Genomic DNA, 25,835 nt, shown 5'->3' with positions numbered 1-25,835 from the left:
GGGGTAAATCTCAAATCACCCCCTATTCCTTATGCAGTGCTCCGTCTCATTCTAGCCGTAGCCAGACATAACCAAGCTGCCAGATGTAGCCACGCTGTGTGCATCAGCAGGCCAGGGTTATTTTTCACCAGGCAGAAACAACAGAACAGTGATGTTCCGGAACGTAATTGGGGCTTCTGAACCAGATGATTTGATTTAATGGAGGGCTGACGTGTGTGTGTGTGTGTGTGTGTGTGTGTGTGTGTGTGTGTGTGTGTGTGTGTGTGTGTGTGTGTGTGTGTGTGTGGCGCTGGGCTGGTTTGGGGTGTTGATTACACAGGCATTACACAGCTCTGCTAATCCAACCCACCGACTTGCCCTCCAGGCCTGTTTAGCGGTCATTTGGGTACATACAGGCACAGCATGTGGAGAAGAACTAAACCCTGCTTACTGCTACTGGAGCTCCAATGAGAGTTCAATTTGAACTGAAGGATGTTTAATAGCAGTAAGAGAAACTATTTGAAAAACTTTTTTATTATTGTGGCCATTGTATTTGACCTCAGCAACTGTTGTAACTAAAATCATCAGCCTACCACATACTGCTTTCATAACAATACCTTGAACAGTTATGCAGACGTTAAATTGAATCATGAAGCGGTCCGTTTATCTCTCGTATGCATGTATTTGTGCATGTTAGTCAGCGACCCATGAGACAGACACTCATCCTTCTTTATTTATATTCTACTTAGGAATGCAACAGACAGACAGGTGCAGACTGGCCCCCGTAGAGACACTTCTAAAAAACAAATTCTTCTTTTTTGGAAATAGTACGTTAACCACCAGGTTTAACCACAGTTCAGTTCCCTGGCCACTGGTTTAAACTAGACAACTCTGCATCAACCTCCAACTCCTTCCCTGTGTCCACACAACTCTCCCTCCTCTCCTCTGGCTCTCTTCTCAACACTGTATGACTGAGTACACACACACACAGAGCTGCTCACTTCCTGTCCTCCCTCGGTTCCCCTCTTTTCCTCTTCTGTTTTCCCCTCCACCAGACTGGAGAGGCTAGCTGAGCTAATGTGTCTGGCTAAGGTACTGCATTTTGACTGGGCAGGGAGAGGGAGAGAGGGCCAGAGAATAGAGAGCGAGAGAATGAAAATAAAATACAAAAGAGGGAAAGATAATTGAGTAATGGAGAAATTGAAAATTAGGAACACGAGCCTGAGAGAAATGGAAAGCGGTAGAAGGGGAGCGTGTGGCATTCATTCATGTTACCAGATGTGTGGGTACTGGGTGCCAGCTGTGTTGGCTCGGCCAGGCGTCACCGGAGCTCCGACTCACAGGGTGCCTGCCAGGCGACCGGCCGTCGCTCCCCAGCTGTGCCCACGCCAACCGAGCGCCGCAGAGAAACCCGACAAGCCTCCGGAGCGGAACAAACAGGGTTTACAGCCCCGCACTTCTGCTGCTGCCGAGCAGCCAACCTCGCCGCGTTACCCGCTCCCTCCCTCGCTTTCCCTGGGTTTGTGGGCCGGAAAATCTGTGTTTATGTGCGCACACATAACATTAGTCAGAGGGGACTGGGGGGGGCAGCATTCAAATCCAATTATGGGGAATGCTCTTTGCATGAGGTACTGTTTTATAAACGGATTCACTCCAAAGCTCTACTTGTCAGAACCCTGGAAAAAATATTTTCAATAACTTCGCTGTTCACAGCAGCCAGCGCATGTTTTCACCTGCAATGTTTTCACCTGTCTCTGTCAGGCTCTCAAACTACAGTACATTGGCCACATCGCATGTGAATGCTCTTGACTCTTTCAAACTATTTTCACACTGAAGTAACTGTTTTCTGTAAAAGGACATTTTACTTGGCTATGAGAAACACGCTGATAGGATTGTCTTATTTTGTCTGATGGTTTGTGCAGGTGAACATACAGGAATAAGTCTCCCTGCACTGAATCTACCGGACTCTCAACACATCTTCTATTTTTATCAATAACAAATATAGCAGTTCAACACACAATCACACCAGTAGCCTTCTGCACCGCTGTTGTTGTTGTATGAGACTGATTGGCTCTGAGGTCCAGTCAGCCAACCAGTGGTCATCCAGCCGTTACATCTATAGCTGAACAAACCACTGAGTATAACTCACCTGAGACTTCCTGCTGCTGCGATAAAGTCTAGGGGCTATTTATAGAGACGGACCACCGACCACTGTGGTTCTCTGGTTATGAGGGGAGGGGGGGGAGATGGAGAGGGGGCAGAGAGGGAGAGGGCAGTGAAAGAGGGAGAGTTACATGCCTCCTAGTGTTCCAGTCTCCAGTCAGGGAGAAGGTAGCTGTTTTAGGAGACTATGGATCAGAGAGAAGGGGGCTTGTTGTTCACAGAAGCATGAGATGACTGATCAGCGGTCAGAGAAAAAAGGGGCTAAAATAGCCCTCCTTACTTCTGCTCTGACTCAGTTTCCACTATATGGCCAAGCTCCAATGTGTCAAAATGTGTTCTTTTCTGCTCTCTTATTATTTCTTATTTTTACCTACCTTTTTACTTCACAAAACAATTGAGACAGTAATGAATTCTTGTAAAATAAAGACAGCCACAGTTCATGTATTCTATTTGTAGGTTATATATACTTTTATGCTGCTGAATCATTGGCAATTCAACAAGACTAGCCTAATTCACCGTTTCCCTTAGGCTAGCAAACAGCAGGCAGGTAAAATGGATGCTACGAAGGAACATTGGATTTTTTAAAAGGTTTATTTGAAGTGTAAGAGTTCACTCAGAAAGGGGGTTTGAAATGGCAAGGCCTTTCATTCTCTGATACACTTTCATGGTTTCATTACAGCAAGCAGAGCACAACAGGCTTGTAATAATGGAGCAGGTTTGTACCTGCTTGATAAAGATGTCCTGGGGTCATCACCGTGGCTCCCCTTCTGCTTGCACCTTTTGTTCTACCGCTCCCTCCCAAGAATATGCACAATGTCAGTTGTGACTTGAATATGAAATGTAAACCCTTGTGATTATATCAGTAGACTAGCTCCATGGGGGACTGGGTGGAAAACGCTTATTTCTGCCTCTTACGCATTGGTTCTTTTCAGTCTCAGCTTTGCTGTCATTGGTCATTTATCTTATTGCCTTATATCCATCCGTCGAAAATCAAAAATTGTTAGATTATCTTTGACCCTTAATAGATAAACCATTTGAACCCATACTTTGAATTTCATAGTTGTCCGTCTAGGCTTTGGTGTTGGCTTCCTTCTATTCTAACAGTGTCTACCTCCACTTAATAATAACCTCCTGCTGGTCATCTGTCTCCATGCAGACTTTGACTTCAGCGTGCCTGGCTCCATGAAGCTCCACAACCTCATCTCTAAGCTCAAGAAGTGGATCAAGATCCTGGAGGCCAAGACCAAGCAGCTGCCCAAGTTCTTCCTGATCGAGGAGAAGTGCCGCTTCCTCAGCAACTTCTCAGCCCAGACCGCCGAGGTGGAGATCCCTGGGGAGTTCCTCATGCCCAAACCCACACACTATTACATCAAGATCGCACGGTGAGGAGGGTACACGTGTATATAGAGACAGCGCGTGCACACACAAGTGTTACACATATATTACCTCCAGGTACCAACTGTGTGTCTGTGCGTTTCCTTCAGGTTCATGCCCAGAGTGGAGATAGTCCAGAAACACAACACGGCAGCACGACGTCTCTACATCAGAGGTCACAACGGGAAGATCTACCCCTACCTGGTGATGAACGATGCCTGTCTGACTGAGTCTCGCAGGGAGGAGAGGGTCCTGCAGCTACTGAGGCTGCTCAACCCCTGTCTGGAGAAGAGGAAGGAGACCACCAAGAGACACCTCTTCTTTACTGGTATGACACACACTGGGCTAGCTCTCGCCACCGTCTCTAGTCTCAGACCACCAAGAGAAACACATTATTCCTGGGACAACTCTCTGGACTATTGTTTTACATCTTCTGGTCTTCCCTTTCCTCTCTGACTCTCCTCTTTCATATATCACTCTACAGGTCTGTCTGGTCTTCCCTTTCCTGTCTCTCTCCTCTTTCATATATCACTCTACAGGTCTGTCTGGTCTTTCCTTCCCTTTCCTGTCTCTCTCCTCTTTCATATATCACTCTACAGGTCTGTCTGGTCTTCCCTTTCCTGTCTCTCTCCTCTTTCATATATCACTCTACAGGTCTGTCTGGTCTTTCCTTCCCTTTCCTGTCTCTCTCCTCTTTCATATATCACTCTACAGGTCTGTCTGGTCTTTCCTTCCCTTTCCTGTCTCTCTCCTCTTTCATATATCACTCTACAGGTCTGTCTGGTCTTTCCTTTCCTTTCCTGTCTCTCTCCTCTTTCATATATCACTCTACAGGTCTGTCTGGTCTTTCCTTTCCTGTCTCTCTCCTCTTTCATATATCACTCTACAGGTCTGTCTGGTCTTTCCTTTCCTGTCTCTCTCCTCTTTCATATATCACTCTACAGGTCTGTCTGGTCTTTCCTTCCCTTTCCTGTCTCTCTCCTCTTTCATATATCACTCTACAGGTCTGTCTGGTCTTCCCTTCCCTTTCCTGTCTCTCTCCTCTTTCATATATCACTCTACAGGTCTGTCTGGTCTTTCCTTCCCTGTCTCTCTCCTCTTTCATATATCACTCTACAGGTCTGTCTGGTCTTTCCTTCCCTGTCTCTCTCCTCTTTCATATATCACTCTACAGGTCTGTCTGGTCTTTCCTTCCCTTCCCTGTCTCTCTCCTCTTTCATATATCACTCTACAGGTCTGTCTGGTCTTTCCTTCCCTTTCCTGTCTCTCTCCTCTTTCATATATCACTCTACAGGTCTGTCTGGTCTTTCCTTCCCTTTCCTGTCTCTCTCCTCTTTCATATATCACTCTACAGGTCTGTCTGGTCTTTCCTTCCCTTTCCTGTCTCTCTCCTCTTTCATATATCACTCTACAGGTCTGTCTGGTCTTTCCTTCCCTTTCCTGTCTCTCTCCTCTTTCATATATCACTCTACAGGTCTGTCTGGTCTTTCCTTCCCTTTCCTGTCTCTCTCCTCTTTCATATATCACTCTACAGGTCTGTCTGGTCTTTCCTTCCCTTTCCTGTCTCTCTCCTCTTTCATATATCACTCTACAGGTCTGTCTGGTCTTTCCTTCCCTTTCCTGTCTCTCTCCTCTTTCATATATCACTCTACAGGTCTGTCTGGTCTTTCCTTCCCTTTCCTGTCTCTCTCCTCTTTCATATATCACTCTACAGGTCTGTCTGGTCTTTCCTTCCCTTTCCTGTCTCTCTCCTCTTTCATATATCACTCTACAGGTCTGTCTGGTCTTTCCTTCCCTTTCCTGTCTCTCTCCTCTTTCATATATCACTCTACAGGTCTGTCTGGTCTTTCCTTCCCTTTCCTGTCTCTCTCCTCTTTCATATATCACTCTACAGGTCTGTCTGGTCTTTCCTTCCCTTTCCTGTCTCTCTCCTCTTTCATATATCACTCTACAGGTCTGTCTGGTCTTTCCTTCCCTTTCCTGTCTCTCTCCTCTTTCATATATCACTCTACAGGTCTGTCTGGTCTTTCCTTCCCTTTCCTGTCTCTCTCCTCTTTCATATATCACTCTACAGGTCTGTCTGGTCTTTCCTTCCCTTTCCTGTCTCTCTCCTCTTTCATATATCACTCTACAGGTCTGTCTGGTCTTTCCTTCCCTTTCCTGTCTCTCTCCTCTTTCATATATCACTCTACAGGTCTGTCTGGTCTTTCCTTCCCTTTCCTGTCTCTCTCCTCTTTCATATATCACTCTACAGGTCTGTCTGGTCTTTCCTTCCCTTTCCTGTCTCTCTCCTCTTTCATATATCACTCTACAGGTCTGTCTGGTCTTTCCTTCCCTTTCCTGTCTCTCTCCTCTTTCATATATCACTCTACAGGTCTGTCTGGTCTTTCCTTCCCTTTCCTGTCTCTCTCCTCTTTCATATATCACTCTACAGGTCTGTCTGGTCTTTCCTTCCCTTTCCTGTCTCTCTCCTCTTTCATATATCACTCTACAGGTCTGTCTGGTCTTTCCTTCCCTTTCCTGTCTCTCTCCTCTTTCATATATCACTCTACAGGTCTGTCTGGTCTTTCCTTCCCTTTCCTGTCTCTCTCCTCTTTCATATATCACTCTACAGGTCTGTCTGGTCTTTCCTTCCCTTTCCTGTCTCTCTCCTCTTTCATATATCACTCTACAGGTCTGTCTGGTCTTTCCTTCCCTTTCCTGTCTCTCTCCTCTTTCATATATCACTCTACAGGTCTGTCTGGTCTTTCCTTCCCTTTCCTGTCTCTCTCCTCTTTCATATATCACTCTACAGGTCTGTCTGGTCTTTCCTTCCCTTTCCTGTCTCTCTCCTCTTTCATATATCACTCTACAGGTCTGTCTGGTCTTTCCTTCCCTTTCCTGTCTCTCTCCTCTTTCATATATCACTCTACAGGTCTGTCTGGTCTTTCCTTCCCTTTCCTGTCTCTCTCCTCTTTCATATATCACTCTACAGGTCTGTCTGGTCTTTCCTTCCCTTTCCTGTCTCTCTCCTCTTTCATATATCACTCTACAGGTCTGTCTGGTCTTTCCTTCCCTTTCCTGTCTCTCTCCTCTTTCATATATCACTCTACAGGTCTGTCTGGTCTTTCCTTCCCTTTCCTGTCTCTCTCCTCTTTCATATATCACTCTACAGGTCTGTCTGGTCTTTCCTTCCCTTTCCTGTCTCTCTCCTCTTTCATATATCACTCTACAGGTCTGTCTGGTCTTTCCTTCCCTTTCCTGTCTCTCTCCTCTTTCATATATCACTCTACAGGTCTGTCTGGTCTTTCCTTCCCTTTCCTGTCTCTCTCCTCTTTCATATATCACTCTACAGGTCTGTCTGGTCTTTCCTTCCCTTTCCTGTCTCTCTCCTCTTTCATATATCACTCTACAGGTCTGTCTGGTCTTTCCTTCCCTTTCCTGTCTCTCTCCTCTTTCATATATCACTCTACAGGTCTGTCTGGTCTTTCCTTCCCTTTCCTGTCTCTCTCCTCTTTCATATATCACTCTACAGGTCTGTCTGGTCTTTCCTTCCCTTTCCTGTCTCTCTCCTCTTTCATATATCACTCTACAGGTCTGTCTGGTCTTTCCTTCCCTTTCCTGTCTCTCTCCTCTTTCATATATCACTCTACAGGTCTGTCTGGTCTTTCCTTCCCTTTCCTGTCTCTCTCCTCTTTCATATATCACTCTACAGGTCTGTCTGGTCTTTCCTTCCCTTTCCTGTCTCTCTCCTCTTTCATATATCACTCTACAGGTCTGTCTGGTCTTTCCTTCCCTTTCCTGTCTCTCTCCTCTTTCATATATCACTCTACAGGTCTGTCTGGTCTTTCCTTCCCTTTCCTGTCTCTCTCCTCTTTCATATATCACTCTACAGGTCTGTCTGGTCTTTCCTTCCCTTTCCTGTCTCTCTCCTCTTTCATATATCACTCTACAGGTCTGTCTGGTCTTTCCTTCCCTTTCCTGTCTCTCTCCTCTTTCATATATCACTCTACAGGTCTGTCTGGTCTTTCCTTCCCTTTCCTGTCTCTCTCCTCTTTCATATATCACTCTACAGGTCTGTCTGGTCTTTCCTTCCCTTTCCTGTCTCTCTCCTCTTTCATATATCACTCTACAGGTCTGTCTGGTCTTTCCTTCCCTTTCCTGTCTCTCTCCTCTTTCATATATCACTCTACAGGTCTGTCTGGTCTTTCCTTTCCTTTCCTTTCCTGTCTCTCTCCTCTTTCATATATCACTCTACAGGTCTGTCTGGTCTTTCCTTCCCTTTCCTGTCTCTCTCCTCTTTCATATATCACTCTACAGGTCTGTCTGGTCTTTCCTTCCCTTTCCTGTCTCTCTCCTCTTTCATATATCACTCTACAGGTCTGTCTGGTCTTTCCTTCCCTTTCCTGTCTCTCTCCTCTTTCATATATCACTCTACAGGTCTGTCTGGTCTTTCCTTCCCTTTCCTGTCTCTCTCCTCTTTCATATATCACTCTACAGGTCTGTCTGGTCTTTCCTTCCCTTTCCTGTCTCTCTCCTCTTTCATATATCACTCTACAGGTCTGTCTGGTCTTTCCTTCCCTTTCCTGTCTCTCTCCTCTTTCATATATCACTCTACAGGTCTGTCTGGTCTTTCCTTCCCTTTCCTGTCTCTCTCCTCTTTCATATATCACTCTACAGGTCTGTCTGGTCTTTCCTTCCCTTTCCTGTCTCTCTCCTCTTTCATATATCACTCTACAGGTCTGTCTGGTCTTTCCTTCCCTTTCCTGTCTCTCTCCTCTTTCATATATCACTCTACAGGTCTGTCTGGTCTTTCCTTCCCTTTCCTGTCTCTCTCCTCTTTCATATATCACTCTACAGGTCTGTCTGGTCTTTCCTTCCCTTTCCTGTCTCTCTCCTCTTTCATATATCACTCTACAGGTCTGTCTGGTCTTTCCTTCCCTTTCCTGTCTCTCTCCTCTTTCATATATCACTCTACAGGTCTGTCTGGTCTTTCCTTCCCTTTCCTGTCTCTCTCCTCTTTCATATATCACTCTACAGGTCTGTCTGGTCTTTCCTTCCCTTTCCTGTCTCTCTCCTCTTTCATATATCACTCTACAGGTCTGTCTGGTCTTTCCTTCCCTTTCCTGTCTCTCTCCTCTTTCATATATCACTCTACAGGTCTGTCTGGTCTTTCCTTCCCTTTCCTGTCTCTCTCCTCTTTCATATATCACTCTACAGGTCTGTCTGGTCTTTCCTTCCCTTTCCTGTCTCTCTCCTCTTTCATATATCACTCTACAGGTCTGTCTGGTCTTTCCTTCCCTTTCCTGTCTCTCTCCTCTTTCATATATCACTCTACAGGTCTGTCTGGTCTTTCCTTCCCTTTCCTGTCTCTCTCCTCTTTCATATATCACTCTACAGGTCTGTCTGGTCTTCCCTTTCCTGTCTCTCTCCTCTTTCATATATCACTCTACAGGTCTGTCTGGTCTTTCCTTCCCTTTCCTGTCTCTCTCCTCTTTCATATATCACTCTACAGGTCTGTCTGGTCTTTCCTTCCCTTTCCTGTCTCTCTCCTCTTTCATATATCACTCTACAGGTCTGTCTGGTCTTTCCTTCCCTTTCCTGTCTCTCTCCTCTTTCATATATCACTCTACAGGTCTGTCTGGTCTTTCCTTCCCTTTCCTGTCTCTCTCCTCTTTCATATATCACTCTACAGGTCTGTCTGGTCTTCCCTTCCCTTTCCTGTCTCTCTCCTCTTTCATATATCACTCTACAGGTCTGTCTGGTCTTTCCTTCCCTTTCCTGTCTCTCTCCTCTTTCATATATCACTCTACAGGTCTGTCTGGTCTTTCCTTCCCTTTCCTGTCTCTCTCCTCTTTCATATATCACTCTACAGGTCTGTCTGGGCTATCTGTTTCTCTCATTTTCTTCTTGTCAGTTTTTTTGACAGGCAGTCTAAAATCTCCTCTCTGTGTATCTTGGGCTCTCAACCCAGGAATAGAGAATTCAAGGAGCGAGTAGAAATGTCAAGTGTAGCTCAGTCTAAACTGTTTTTCCAAGGGCATGTCTATACAGTCCGATAAGGCAGGCGGGTGATGTTTAAATCCTAGCAACCTCTTTAGCTGTACTGTACATGCGGTTTTCTTTCAAGAAAAATATGGCAGAGGAGCGAGGAATGGGAGAAATGAAATTGAGGTGAATTGTCGACATGTGTCAGGGCAGAGAATTTGTCAGTGAGTGAATGAAATAAGATGCAAGGTTATTCCCACGGGAGGCTGGCTGGGAGATTGAATCTAAATTGCCTTTCTGTGATTGACTTATCAGTATTGTGGTGAACCACTTCCAGGTCAGAGGTCAAGGGCATCCTCATAAGGGGGCTACATTCTTCTGGTCTGATGACCTAAAGAAGTGCATTTCAAAATAGAATAAGAGGGCTCATGTCTTTCCTCTCATCTGCTCTGATCTAAAGAGAGAGACATTGGAGCAACTGAGTGTTCAAAACTTTAGGAACACCTTCCCAATATTTAGTTGCACAACCCCTTTTCCCCTCAGAACAGCCTCAATTCATCAGGGCATGGACTCTACAAGGTGTCTGAAAAGCATTCCACAGGGATACCGGCCCATGTTGACTCCAATGCTTCCCACAGTTGTGTGAAGTTGGCTGGATGTCCTTTGGGTGGTGGACCATTCTTGTTAAACAAGGGAAACTGTTGTGTGAAAAACCCAGCAGCGGTGCAGTTCTCGACACACTCAAACCGGTGTGCCTGGCACCTACTACCATACCCCGTTCAAAGGCACTCAACTTGTCTTGCCCATTCACCATCTGAATGGCACACATACACAATCCATGTCTCAAGGCTTAAAAATCCTTTAACCTGTGTCCTCCCCTTCATCTACACTGAAGTGGATTTAACAAGAGACAACAATAAGGGATCATAGCTTTCACCTGGTCAGTCTGTCATGGAAAGAGCAGGTGTTCCTAATGTTTTGTACACCAGTGTTGATTAGGTAGATGGGTTATACATTAGAGGGGGATGGGAGAGACTCGCTCACTCTCTCTCACAATTCCATTGTATACACAATTTTCTTTCCTGTCCTCCCCCAGAGTTTTCCTTCCATCCAGATGTTTGCCCACTCTCCCTCTCAGCGGCTGATTGGGTTGTTTAAGAGGGAATGTGGACTTCTGTGGTCCCTCTACTCATTCCCTCTAAGTGAAATGGTAGTGTTCAGTTGGTGGTTGACCATGTTATGTAAATGTTTCCGTGGGTGTGATTATATTCCAGGTTCTGTCCTCTGAACCTCTACTAGTGTTACATTATGACCCACATGAGCCCTAAACCTCTTGTTGCCACATCTTAGGTTAGATATGTAGACCTGTTGTGCAGTGTTGGGTGTACTAGTTTACTTTCCACAGTGTATTGAAATGAAGATGGCTTGTTTTGCCTTAGAAAATGTAGATGTTTAGTATTGCAATGTTGTATTGAGGTGGCTTTCTCTCCCTCTCTCGTCCTCCAAGGTTAGGTTGTATACAGTGTATTGATGTGTGTAATCAGTTTACCATGTTATTAAATTGTGCTTACTCTCCCCCTTCCTATCTCTCCAGTCCCCAGGGTGGTAGCTGTGTCTCCTCAGATGCGTCTGGTAGAGGACAACCCATCATCTCTGTCTCTGGTGGAGATCTATAAGCAACGCTGTGCCAAGAAAGGCATTGAGCACGACAACCCCATCTCACGCTACTATGACCGCCTGGCTACTGTACAGGCTAGAGGAACACAGGCCAGCCACCAGGTACTGTCTAGAACATACGCATGGAGACACATACACTATGACCGCCTGGCTACTGTACAGGCTAGAGGAACACAGGCCAGCCACCAGGTACTGTCTAGAACATACGCATGGAGACACATACACTATGACCGCCTGGCTACTGTACAGGCTAGAGGAACACAGGCCAGCCACCAGGTACTGTCTAGAACATACGCATGGAGACACATACACTATGACCGCCTGGCTACTGTACAGGCTAGAGGAACACAGGCCAGCCACCAGGTACTGTCTAGAACATACGCATGGAGACACATACACTATGACCGCCTGGCTACTGTACAGGCTAGAGGAACACAGGCCAGCCACCAGGTACTGTCTAGAACATACGCATGGAGACACATACACTATGACCGCCTGGCTACTGTACAGGCTAGAGGAACACAGGCCAGCCACCAGGTACTGTCTAGAACATACGCATGGAGACACATACACTATGACCGCCTGGCTACTGTACAGGCTAGAGGAACACAGGCCAGCCACCAGGTACTGTCTAGAACATACGCATGGAGACACACACACACTATGACCGCCTGGCTACTGTACAGGCTAGAGGAACACAGGCCAGCCACCAGGTACTGTCTAGAACATACGCATGGAGACACATACACTATGACCGCCTGGCTACTGTACAGGCTAGAGGAACACAGGCCAGCCACCAGGTACTGTCTAGAACATACGCATGGAGACACATACACTATGACCGCCTGGCTACTGTACAGGCTAGAGGAACACAGGCCAGCCACCAGGTACTGTCTAGAACATACGCATGGAGACACATACACTATGACCGCCTGGCTACTGTACAGGCTAGAGGAACACAGGCCAGCCACCAGGTACTGTCTAGAACATACGCATGGAGACACACACACACTATGACCGCCTGGCTACTGTACAGGCTAGAGGAACACAGGCCAGCCACCAGGTACTGTCTAGAACATACGCATGGAGACACATACACTATGACCGCCTGGCTACTGTACAGGCTAGAGGAACACAGGCCAGCCACCAGGTACTGTCTAGAACATACGCATGGAGACACATACACTATGACCGCCTGGCTACTGTACAGGCTAGAGGAACACACTCTGACTCTAACCTCCCCTGTCCCCACCAGGTGCTGCGTGACATTCTGAAGGAGGTGCAGGGGAACATGGTACCTCGCAGCATGCTGAGGGAGTGGGCGTTACACACCTTCCCCAACGCTACAGACTACTGGACCTTCAGAAAGATGTTCACCATCCAGCTGTCTCTCATCGGCCTGGCTGAATTCATGTTACACCTCAACCGCCTCAACCCTGAGATGCTGCAGATAGCACAGGTAGGGGGAGAGAGACGAGCACACACACACACACACACACCTGGACATACACACACACCTGGACACACACACACACCTGGACATACACACACACACCTGGACATACACACACACACCTGGACATACACACACACACCTGGACATACACACACACACCTGGACATACACACACACACCTGGACATACACACACACACCTGGACATACACACACACACCTGGACATACACACACACACCTGGACATACACACACACACCTGGACATACACACACACACCTGGACATACACACACACACCTGGACATACACACACACCTGGACATACACACACACACACCTGGACATACACACACACACACACCTGGACATACACACACACACACCTGGAACACACACACACACACCTGGACATACACACACACACCTGGACACACACACACACACACCTGGACATACACACAGAGACTCGTGCATGCACACACACTAGGGCTGGGTGACATTGCCAAAATATCATATCACGATTTTTCAAATGTTTATGGTATTTTATGTTTTTTAATAATAAGAGTTCTGAAAATGCTTTATGGGTAGTTCATGACCCCAGGGTGGCAACACATGCATTCTAAATGATTTCAATGGGTCTTTCTCCATTCTGATTGTTTTATACTGTTCAATCCAACTTCAAACAACAATCATTTTCATCAATTTCTGCATTTCTTGCATGTTTGTGTTCATTTCCACACTGCCACGCATTGCTGCATGATATTGGCAGAAAACCTAGGCCTAGTTAATTGGTGAACTGTTGGAGTCATAGACATATAATGATAAACTATAGTTTATATATAGTGGGAAGCACCTTGATACATTGTTTTGACATGACAGCTAATTAATAAGCCAGGGAGGAATTATTGAGAGGGTAGGAAGCAAAGTGTTGGTCAGTGTTTCCAGGGGACCCTAATTTGATGTTACATTACATGTTTTCTTACCTTATGTAGCTAGCGAACATTCATGCTTCGCCTAATCCTCTCTGATTTAGAAGATGGTGTGATTGAGCAACTGCTCTCCTTGAGTGACAGGGGCAGGGCAGGGCATGCAGCAGGAGAGGAAGAAAGACGACTCGAGTAGCAAACAGCGTTAACTATAAAAACGGACATTACATTCGCTGGAGTTGCGTATCACATTTTTACAAACCAAACATTGAAATACCGTTATGGAAGGTAAAGTCAAAAAAGTAAAACTGGTCCGTGCATTTCTCCCGGTATATAGTAAAATATGGTTTACCGCCCAACCCTAACACACACACAGATAAACGCATACTCACACTCATAAAAGCATGCACACACACCTAACCCAGCCAAGGACACATGGCGAAGGGAATTTGAAGCAGTCTGTCAAAGGAGGATTCATGTCTAGGAGACTAATTCAGTATGGAGATGTTCCTGCTAGACCCTTAGATTCATTAGAGATGAGCTCTGACTGGTAATATGCATGACTTCCTCTCTATGACATCAATGCAGCCCTGTCAGTCAGTGAGCCTCTATGGGACGATGCTGTTTTGACAGTCTTATTCCAACTCTTTGCTCTGCTATCAGAGACCATTCAATATAAAGAGCCAGAGTGTGTGTGTCGCACCAGAGCAGTGGTACACACACACACACACACACACACACACGCGCGCGGTCCTTTCGGAGAGCAGAGAGTATATCTCTGAAAGTCATTATTGAAGATGATTGTGTGGAACAGACGGACAGCCTCCTCTCCTTTCCCCTCTCCTCTTCTATGATCTGCTGACAGGCGTTCCACTGGGCAGCTAAGCGGCCGCATTAAGCCCCCTCTCTGCCTGTTCCACGCCATAGATCCCATTAGACACAGGCAGGATTACACACGCGCACGCGCACTAGCACATCAAGGACATTACTGACATGTGTAACCACTAGCCTAGCCCCAATAAACACCCCAATAACCCCATATTTTACCCCTAGAATAGCCAACTTTTCTAACATAGTGCATTGAGATGGTTTGGCCTCTGCATGCCCCCATCCTCAGAGTATGGATTGTAATGTCACCTCCCTCGTATTGTGTTGACTCAGTCTATTGATACAGCGTCAAAGTGGATTAGCAGTCACCTGTTAATGTGTTATTATTCAGGACCCTGCCTCTGTCCGGAGCCAGAGGAGTTTCTCCCTGAGCTTCTCTGATCCTCCTGGGGTCTAGCATCTAACCCTGTTGGCTCAAGGCCATAGCTTTGAGAGACTGAAAAAAAACTCTAATGAAATGTGTTTGCCATAAAGCTGTCATAAGCACACTCCCTTTCTCCCATAAACAGCTTATCTTCCCAGAATGCTCTTTGCTCTTCATACATCATACGGGTCCCTCTTTACACAAACGCAGGCTTAAAGACAAAGTCCTGCTGTATATACTTAACTCGACAGAGAGAGTGATGGAGGGATTATGGATGTGCTTGGGGTGATATGTTGTTTTCTGGTGCTCTGTCTATGGCAGATCAATAAAAGCAGCCATTTTGTAGTTAAACACACGCACACTTTACTGGAAGGCAGCTGTATCCTGTCCATGGGTTCTATGAAGGAGTAACATGTCCATAGAGAATACCTCAGGAGAATGTTTATACATGACTTGTCTTGGTGATCGTACGCGGTGGAATCCAGACTGGAATCTACAGTGCATTCGGAAAGTTTTCAGACCCCTTGACTTTTTCCACATTTTGTTAGGTTACAGCCTTATTCTAAAATGGGTGAAATTGTCCCCCCCCCCCCCCCCCCTCATCAATCTACACACAATACCCCACAATGACAAAGAAAAATAAGGTTTTTAGATATTTGCAAATGTATTACATTTTTTGTTGTTGTTCAAATATCACATTTTACATCAGTATTCAGACCCTTTACTCTGTACTTTGTTGAAGCACCTTTGGCAGCGATTACAGCCTAGAGTCTTCTTGGTATGATGCTACAAGCTTGGCACACCTGTATTTGGGGAGTTTCTCTGCAGATCCGCTCAAGCTCTGTCAGGTTGGATGGGGAGCGTCGCTGCACAGCTATTTTTAGGTCTCTCCAGAGATGTTCGATCATGTTCAAGTCTGGGATCTGGCTGGGCCACTCAAGGACATTCAGAGATATGTCCCGAAGCCACTTCTGCGTTGTCTTGCCTGTGTGCTTAGGATTGTTGTCCTGTTAGACTGGGGCAAAGGTATACCTGAGGTCCTGAGCGCTCTGGAGCAGGTTTTCATCAAGGACTTTGCTCAATTAATCTTTCCCTCGATCCTGACAAGGCTCCCAGTCCCTGCTGCTGAAAAACATCCCCACAGCATGATGCTAAATCTGTTTCTTTCTTTGTCATTATGGGGTATTGTGTGTAGATTGACGAGGAAAATGTTTAATTTAATCCATTTTAGAATAAGGCTGTAACTTAACAAAACGTGGAAAAAGTCAAGGGGTTTGAATACTTTACGAATGCACTGTATGAGGCAATATCAGGAAGTGACACACACACACACACACACTGATCCTAACCGTTCTACTTCTCTCCTCCAACAGGACACGGGGAAGCTGAATGTGTCTTACTTCCGCTTTGACATCAACGATGCCACTGGGGACCTGGACGCCAACCGGCCCGTGCCCTTCCGTCTGACGCCCAACATCTCAGAGTTCCTGACCACCATCGGCGTCTCTGGCCCCCTCACCGCCTCCATGATCGCTGTGGCACGCTGCTTTGCTCAACCCAACTTCAAGGTAGGCCCGACAACAAGCACACACCTGTTGCACAACAGCAAATGACTTTCATGGTTTGTTAGCTATGTTTATTGGACAAAAATAATGAACCGGCATATCACAGTTTAAATTAAAGCCATGGTTGGTGAGAATTGTCCTTTACAGCGGTACACCACTGCTGTGCACCGTGTAGAACTCACTGGTAGAACCATATACTTGAATTAAGTTTAGTGTGAGCGGACTCATTTCTCAATTCTTGTCTTAATTTAGACACTATAATTCTTGATGGATGTTATTCTGTGTGGGTGTTTTACATCCCACAAATGTAAACTTGGAGGGAAATTCACTGAGGCGTATCAAAACAAAAACAACAGCCTCAGTCCCAGCTGTGGCAGGAGGAGGGCTGTATATCTATGTTGGTCCTGTAATGATAGGGCAGCAGGCAGGCAGCTATATATCTATGTATAGCTACAGCCAGAGAGGAGAGGGGCTGCTTCCTTCAGGAGGTGAACAAACTGGGATGTTGCAGACAGGGACTTTTGGATGGAGGGCGTGCAGAGATGCACGCACACAGAGAGCTAGAGATACACACACACACACACACACACACACAGCTAGAGACGTATCCCAGAGGCCACTGCTTTCTTTGGTGGGCGGGGTCGGAGCGGTGGTTACACACACTTACTGGGAGAGGAGACGGTTGTTCTGACAATCAGGCCCTCAACGCACCATAAAGTGGAGAAGACCGAGTACCCAGCTAGGTGCTTAGCTAGTATTGTGGCCTCTATAGTTTATATGGCTGCTGTGTATAGCCCTACCCAACATGGTGAGTTAACAATACGAGGTGGTTTCAGTATGGCATGATCTCACAGTATCTCATGGTTCCTGAATTAGTATGAATTCATAGTTAGGTTCCTCAATGTTCCCATAAATAGTCTTACTAGAGCGCAAGATGCATTTTGCTGCTCCCCATCATTCTCTGTTCTCTCCTCTCCTTCTCCCCCACTAGGTGGACGGCATCCTGAAGGCGGTGCTCCGTGACGAGATCATCGCGTGGCACAAGAAGACCCAGGAGGACACGTCCATGCCCCTGTCCCCAGCAGGCCAGCCTGAGAACATGGACTCCCAGCAGCTAGTGTCCCTGGTGCAGAAGGCTGTGACGGCCATCATGACCAGGCTCCACAACCTGGCCCAGTTCGAGGGAGGTGAGTCAAAGGTCAACACCCTGGTGGCTGCTGCCAACAGCCTGGACAACCTCTGTCGCATGGACCCTGCCTGGCACCCCTGGCTATAAGGGGGGAGAGGAGATGCCTGGCAGCCCTGGTTGAGAGGGGGGAAAGATGAAGGCAATGGACATGATAACACCTATGAAATGAGGGGGTTCTAATGCACATTATAAACAGGGTGGTTCGAACCCTGGATGCTGATTGACAGACAGCCGTGGTATATCAGACCTTATACTACGGGTATGACAAAATATTTATTTTTACTGCCCTAATTATGTTGGTAACCAGTGTATAATAGCAATAAGGCACCTTGGGGGTTTGTGGCATATGTCCAATATACTGTACCGGGCTAAGGGCTGTATCCAAGTACTTCCCGTTGCGTCGTGCCTAAGAACTGCCCTAGCCGTGGTAATTTGGCCATATACCACACCCCCTCGGGCCTTATTGGTTATGCTGCTCACGCAACCATAAGATGTCATCATTGGCCACTGAATAGCGTGACAGGCGCCTTTCACTATTGAGCCACAGAAAAGAGGAAATCATAAGATGTAAACTGGAACTGAAGAAAATGCTTTTGTCATGTTAAAATGGTTCTGTCAGGTATTATTTTTGAAGAGGGCTTCCTGGTCTCAAGTTGAAAGGATGCAGCGATTTACTGTAGCAAGCAAACAAAGCAAGGGACCGATGTAGCGGAGTTGAGTGCTGCAGAACCAGTCGGGTACCCATGTTATCAGGAAATAGCCTGGTAAAACCAGTCTGGACGCGTTCAGTCTTGTTTAACCAGGCTAATCAGGAAACTCACTATGATGGAGAAACTAATTAAGGCACTCGAACCAAACGTAGTCTGACACATGTTTATTCTGCATCGCCTCTCTCTGTACTTGACTTACTGTGTGTTGTGTATATCATCCCTCCATGAAAATGGAACAGTAGAGGGAGTATTGGAGAAAGTACAGTACTGTTTTATAATGCTCATTTTGTGTCGAGGTCATATGATTTTCAGTTCACGTTGTTCTAGTCTCAACGAGTCTTTTCTAAGTTTACACGTTGCCTCCAGTGAATCAACAACGCAATGTTAAAACTATTCAAAGTCCTTCTTTTTGAGTTTGTATCATTATTTAAATACCAAATTATGTATTTGACATTTTTATATATATCCCTAAAAAATGTAGAATATAATGCTCTTGTGAATAATTATGCTGTGACATTCCTTTTCACTGCCTGGAGTGTGTGTACTGTACAATGTCCGAGCTACTCAAAAGCCATTTTTAACTTTAGGTTTTGGTTCTATTGCAGCTGTCAGAGGTCTAGATAAGGATTTTTTTTTTTAAGCTGATTGAATTCCCTTTAGCACAACTGTCTTGCACTCAAGCGTTCAGGTTCAAGACTCACACTGTACTCCGTAAGCAGTATCCATAAATGCAGCATGTCTGTAGTGGCCTATATGGGCTACACTGACCTGCGTTATCCCCCATTTTGTAAAGGTATAGTGCTTTTCGACCAACTGAAGGATTGTTACCTCCTGCCTTGTAAATATGCATTTTGTTTTAATAAAATGCTCTTTTAAATAATTTCCATTTTCTGGAGACCCTTGTTTGTGTGTCGCCATTCAATTTCACGGTAAAGAGAAACAAGTCCTGGATTTGAATTACATATCAACCCAGACAGTTACAATAGAGTTGATGAAATTACACTTCTTTCAGAAAAAAAGACCTTGTCTTACATTGCAGTCGCTACCTCTCACATTGCACACATCATGCTTGGCACAAAGGGAGATAAATCAATCGTGCAACACTTGGACAATGTTTTTTTTCTTCTTCTATTCCAAGTAAGTGAAAATGAAAAGCACTACATTTAGCTGGTCTGCAGTTTCAAGTAAATCCCTGTTAACATTTTGGCTGAAGGCTATGTGGAGACAGAATAACCTTGTTTGCCTTTTTTTATTTATTTTTTGTCCTCCTGCCTGGGCCCCCCCCCAGGGGAAGACTACTGAGGTGGGGTCAGCCTCACCCCTGGTGACTGATTTTATCCATGTCCGTATATCTCAGTATGGTCTGGCCTACATTGAGTTATACTGTCAGCCTGCTCTCCACACTCATAAACCATGTCTTTAATACTGTAAATGTCTCTTTCTCTCGCTTAATCTCACTCTCTGTCATCCAACTTCTCTCTGTTGCAGCTCTCTCCCATCTCTCTCTCGCAGCTCACTGTCCCCATTTGTTGTTTGTCAGACTACCAACCTGCATTTAACAATGATACTTTATGGCTATCTGTTTGGCAGGTTAAAAACAAGTGGGCCTGAAGACTGCCACCCAGGCTACCATCACATCACATGGGGCCTCGCCAGAAAATGTCAAATATGACATCTGAAAGAAAGTACACCACCATGTACTGTATGTCCATATATAATGTTTCCCTTTCCAATGGCACGTAACAAACATCTAGGACACCCAGAATCCATTTCTCTCTAAACAATAGCATTTGAACTTGTGGGTGTCCTTATTGGCCTTTGTAGTTAAGGCATCCATTTCACGCCTCAGGTGTCTCTTCTGATATGAGGCTGGCAGTGAGATATGAAATTCAACAGCGCACACACACATCACAACAAAGAGATGTGTTGTATCCTGTGTGCTGTGTCCTGGCATGTGTCCCGGCCGGCCTAGGCGTCTGCTGATGTCTAGACTGATATCTGGGAAGAGGATGTGATTGATGCAGACCGGTGGGATTGAAGTGGGGAAGGAAGAAGAGGGAGGGAACGTGGTTGCTGGCACTGCCTGGGACTCTAAGGACACACTCAGTGGAATGGGACCTGTCAGGAAGAGGGATCAGAATTCCCTCTGCTGAATTATCCGCAACCTGACAATGGATGGGTGGATGGATAAAGCAAGAAAATAAAAAATGTTTTGTGCATCGTTAGATTATATATTAAAGAATTTTAACGTGTATATCATGAATATGAAATGTTATAATATTGCAAGTCAACATGTATTATAATAGTACAGCATTCTTACCCTTTATAGTTCACAGCATACTTACATTGTAGTAATTTAGCAGACACTCTTATCCAGAGCGACTTGTCAGCATGCTAACAGATACCCATAGACTTATTCAATGTGCTAACACTAGTTAGCATTGGCTCAGGAAACTACCTCAAACTTCCTTCATACTGGACAGAGACAGTATGGTATCCACGAGTTCATCTGACTCTGGGTAAGTGGATAACGGGCCTGTCTCTGTGTCCAGTAGAGTAGGCCAGTCAAGTTCTTCCACACTGATCTCGGCAAATCATTTCTACATGGACCTCGCTTTGTGCACAGGGGCATTGTCATGCTGAAACAGGAAAGGGCCTTCCCCAAACTCTTGCCACTAAGTTGGAAGCACAGAATCGTCTAGAATGTCATTGTATACTGTAGGGTTAAGATTTCCCTTCACTGGAACTAAGGGGGCCTAGCCCAAACCATGAAAAACAGCCCCAGACCATTATTCCTCCACCAAACTTTACAGTTGGCACTATGCATTGGGGCAGCTAGCATTCTCCTGGCATCCGCCAAACCCAGATTCGTCCGTCGGACTGCCAGATAGTGAAGCGTGAATCATCACTCCAGCGAACGCGTTTCCACTGCTCCAAAGTCCAATGGCGGCGAACTTTACACCACTTCAGCTGACTCTTGGCATTACACATGGTGGTCTTAGGCTTGTGTGCGGCTGCACAGCCATTTCATGAAGCTCCAGTCGAACAGTTCTTGTGCTGATGTTGCTTCCAGAGGTAGTTTGGAACTCGGTAGTGAGTGTTGCAACCAAGGACAGATTACGTTTACGCGCTTCAGCACTCGGCAGTCCCGTTCTGTGAGCTTGTGTGGCTTACCACGTCGCGGCTGAGTCTTTGTTGCTCCTAGACATTTCCACTTCACAATATTAGCATTTACAGTTGACCGGGGAACTCTAGCAGGGCAGAAATTTGATGAACTGACTTGTTGGAAAGGGTGCCACGTTGAAAGTCCCTGAGCTCTTCAGTAAACCATTCTACTGCCAAAGTTTGTCTATGGAGATTGCATGGCTGTGTGCTCGATTTGATACATCTGTCAGCAACAGGTGTTGCTGAAATAGCCGCATCCACTAATTTTGATTGGGTGTCCACGTACTTTTGTGTATATGGCTACAGTAAATCTGTCTAGTGACAAGGAAAACATAATCGTAATCTGTTTGGATTACTCTACTGTAATGCATCATTCAAGATCAGGATGTTATCGCCCGTCATACAGCAGGCCTATGGCTTGATATAGATCTGAGGGATTTATTACATCAGCGTCCCAAAAGTGCCCTATTTCTTATTTAGTGCACTACTTTTGACCAGAGCCCTATGGGCCCTGCTCAAAAGTAGTACACTCAATTATTGATCCCCTCCCCACTATATAGGGGATAGGTTCCCATTTGGGAGGCATCCTGCATGTTTTATTTTTATGTTAAAAAACAACATTAATCCAGACATCAGATTATATATCACAGTAGTATTTTTTTCTTTAAATGCCTGTTTTCATCTGAGGAAGATTTGATTCCTGTTCTATGACAGAACACCATTAACACAGCTAATGGAATTCATTAAACATGTTTCCCATGATCCTTCAGGCTATTAGAATTTCACTGTGTCAAACGTCATCACATCGCACGGTTGTTGAAACCAAGGTTGAAGAATGAATTACATTGTCTGCGTAAAAAATGGGTCAGTGCTGATGATGATTTAAATGTCCATTTCCATTTCATTTCTTTCAGTTTGTGAGCAGATATTTTCAGTCTTCTGTGAATTAAAATCACATCAACTGTAGTCATTATTATGGTCATTCACTGACTTCTTCTCTACAGGATCCATTCAGTACATTGCTGTAATGCTTATGCTTACTGACTGTTTCAGCATCCAATCCCTTGTTCCAAAGTTAGGAACAGTTCATTGATATTCTTAGGAGTTGGGCAAGAGAATGAGAGGGGTATTTTACACTGCACTTCATCACAGCTAGTGCTGTAGTTTTTTTGTATGTCAAAATCATGGATGATGTAAAAAATATATATATTTGGATGAAACCAGATTGAAGTATGATGACCAAAGTATGAACAATGACTTTTGCTTCTACATCGATAAAGTTAGTGATCCCCTTCCCCGTGTCAAACGCTTGGATTCAGGAGGCGGGATTATTAAGGGGATAGGGTGACATCACTCTAACTCTCATTTTAATACACCAATAGTAACATGATATTTTCTTACCTAATTTAAATAAGGTACCGCCTTGTAACCAACATCGGAGAAGTTGTGTTTGCGGATTTATGTAGCTACAGTGTCTTCAGAAAGTATTCACACCCCTTGACTTTATCCACATCTTGTTGTTCCAGCCTGAATTTAAAATGGGTTAAATTGAGATTTTGTATCACTGGCCTACACACAATACTGAATTATGTTTTTAGAAACATTTGACAAATTCATTAAAAATGAAAAACTGAAATGTCTTGGAGTCTAAGTATTCAACGCCTTTGTTATGGCAAGCCTAAATAAGTTCAGGATTAAACATTTGCTTAACAAGTCACATCATAAATTGCATGGATTCACTCTGTGCCATACTGTTTAACATGATTTTTTAAAAGACTACCTCATCTCTGTACCCCACACATACAATTATCTGTAAGGTCCCTCAGTCAAGCAGTGAATTTCAAACACAGATTCAACCACAAAGACCAGGGATGTCTTTGTGGTTATCCTTTGCCTTGCGAAGAAGGGCACCTATTGGTAGATGGGTAAAAACAGAAAAAATCTGACATTTAAATATCCCTTTGAGTATGGTTAAGTTATTAATTACATTTTGGGTGGTGTATCAATACACCCAGTCACTACGAAGATGCAGGGATTTCACCATGAGGCCAATGATGACTTTAAAACAGTTTGACGGTTCTGTGACAGTTTTCTCCTGATGATGGATCGACAAAATCGTATTTGCTCCACAATAATAACCTAAACGACAGAGTGAAAAGAAGGAAGCCTTTACAGAAAAAAAGATGAGAAAACATGCATCCTGTTTGCAATAAGAAACTAAAATAAAACTGCAAATGTGGCAAAGAAATGAACTTGATGTCATGAGTACAAAGCGTTATGTTTGGAGGGTGTCATCAAATATAATAAAAAGTTTACACTTCATCTCTGGCAAAGATACTTATGTCGCCCCTTTCATCTGTGTCAGGTGTTAGCTAGTTACTGGCTAGCTAGATCTTCAGCCAGCATGGAACAAAAGAGGGGGGAGGGTAGTTCAAAACTGATACAGTTGTCATGTCAACACATCCGTCACTGCTGCTGTGAACCGCATCACAAACAGACATGCCGAACGGGAGATATAGACTGAGTATTATCACAAATAGACATGCCAAACGGGAGATATACACTGAGTATACTAAACATTAGGAACACCTTCCTACTATTGAGTTGCACAACCCCTTTCGCCCTCAGAACAGACTACATTTGTTGGGGCATGGACTCTACAAGGTGTCAAAAGCGTTCCACAGGGATGCTGGCCCATGTTGACGCCAATGCTTCCCACAGTTGTGTCAAGTTGTCTGGATGTCCTTTGGGTGGTGGACCATTAGTGATACACACAGGAAACTGTTGAGCGTGGAACACCCAGCAGCGTTGTAGTTCTTGATACAAATCGGTATGCCTGGCACTTACTACCATACCCTGTTCAAAGGCACTTAAATCTTTTGTCATGCCCATTCATCCTCTGAATGGGAAACATACACAATCCACGTCTCAATTGTCTCAAGTCTTAAAAATCCTTCTTTAACCCGTCTCCTCCCCTTCATCTACACTGATTGAAGTGGATTTAACACGTGACATCAATAAGGGATCATAGCATTGACCTGGTCAGTCTGTCATGGAAAGAGCAGGTGTTCTTAATGTTTTGTATACTCAGTGTATAATATATTTTTTTTAATTGTTGATGCAATTTCTATGTTATCTGAGTTACTTTGTGTATCACCAACTTTGCTTGAGATGATTTCACTGCAGCTCCACTCACTGCATCCACATTTCTTGAAATAGGCATTTCAAAGAGCTGTCAGTCAAGCCAAGCTCATGAACATAAGCTCCCCGCCCACTTCTCTGACTTCCTGGTAGTTAGCCATCAGAGAGAAAGTCATTTTTCTCAAATTTTGAGCATTTCTATCCCCCAAAAATATTATGAGTGATTTTTATCAATCAAAAGGCTATTTTACATGGGAGTCAGAATGATTATTCGGGACCTTCTAACCATTTTGAAGGCTTTCCCATCAAGCATATAATGATACTGTAACAAGATTAACACTCAGTCACTGTGAGAGTTGTATTCTAGCTAGTTCTGTGTTAATGTCCAGGCATCATGGCTCTCTCCACCTCTCTTCTCCTCCCTCAGCAGCACTGCCTGGCTCCAAAAAGCTCAACATCCTCAACCAATTATTGACTCTCTTAACAATGTCCCGATCCTCTGGCAGACGAGGCGGGAAGGAGACTAGCTCAGCCCTGTTTGACAGCCTCTCCCCCCCCCCTCTTCTTCCACTCCTCATCCCACCACCCTACTCTCCTCTCCTCATCCCGCTTTCTCCCAGACGTGTGATTTAATTTGTTTGGTAATATCAGGATTGGCATGTTCAGCCCAGCCTCACTCCAAAGTGAAATTGGACAGGGGCATTGGAGCCTCACTATGTAAAACTGTCTCACCTTGACAGCTGCTTGAGTGGGCAGAGGATTGCTGCTGTGGAGAGGAGCACCTGAACAGGGAGGCCGACACCAATTTACTTCCGTTCTTTACTCAGGGGTGTGCTCTGTCAAGACGCGCGGCACTATGAAGACGGAGGTAAATGGGGACAAAGAGCCAGGTGCAATGTTCCATTCTGTATCCCTGTAACTTCTGCAGCTAATCCATCCATTCTGTATCCCTGTAATTTCTGCAGCTAATCCACCCATTTTGTATCCCTATAACTTCTGCAGCTAATCCATCCATTCTGTATCCCTGTAACCTCTGCAGCTAATCCATCCATTCTGTATCCCTGTAACTTCTGCAGCTAATCCATCCATTCTCTATCCCTGTAGCTTCTGCAGCTAATCCATCCATTCTGTATCCCTGTAGCTTCTGCAGCTAATCCACCCATTCTGTATCCCTGTAGCTTCTGCAGCTAATCCATCCATTCTGTATCCCTGTAGCTTCTGCAGCTAATCCATCCATTCTGTATCCCTGTAACTTCTGCAGCTAATCCA

At 45.1% G+C, this 25,835-nt stretch overlaps 1 protein-coding gene across 12 annotated transcripts in view; it reads left to right on the top strand.

The window, feature by feature from the left end:
• trrap (transformation/transcription domain-associated protein) overlaps positions 1–19,140 on the top strand; it is an 89,183-nt gene extending 70,043 nt beyond the window's left edge. For 7 of the 12 annotated variants that reach the window (XM_045710309.1, XM_045710313.1, XM_045710310.1 and 4 more), the window contains 3 exons: positions 3,299–3,524; positions 3,627–3,844; positions 11,078–12,409. In XM_045710309.1, coding sequence (XP_045566265.1) covers positions 3,299–3,524; positions 3,627–3,844; positions 11,078–12,177 — 1,544 coding nt within the window. In that variant the 3' untranslated portion in view covers positions 12,178–12,409. The other 5 variants (XM_045710319.1, XM_045710318.1, XM_045710317.1 and 2 more) reach the window with 2 other exon arrangements.
• The last annotated feature ends 6,695 nt before the right edge of the window (positions 19,141–25,835 follow it).

This window comes from Salmo salar, chromosome ssa28 (assembly GCF_905237065.1).
Source record: "Salmo salar chromosome ssa28, Ssal_v3.1, whole genome shotgun sequence".
NCBI classification, from domain to species: Eukaryota; Metazoa; Chordata; class Actinopteri; order Salmoniformes; family Salmonidae; genus Salmo; species Salmo salar.
Note: the sequence above shows the minus strand (reverse complement) of the source record. Positions and strands in the feature narration are given on the sequence as shown.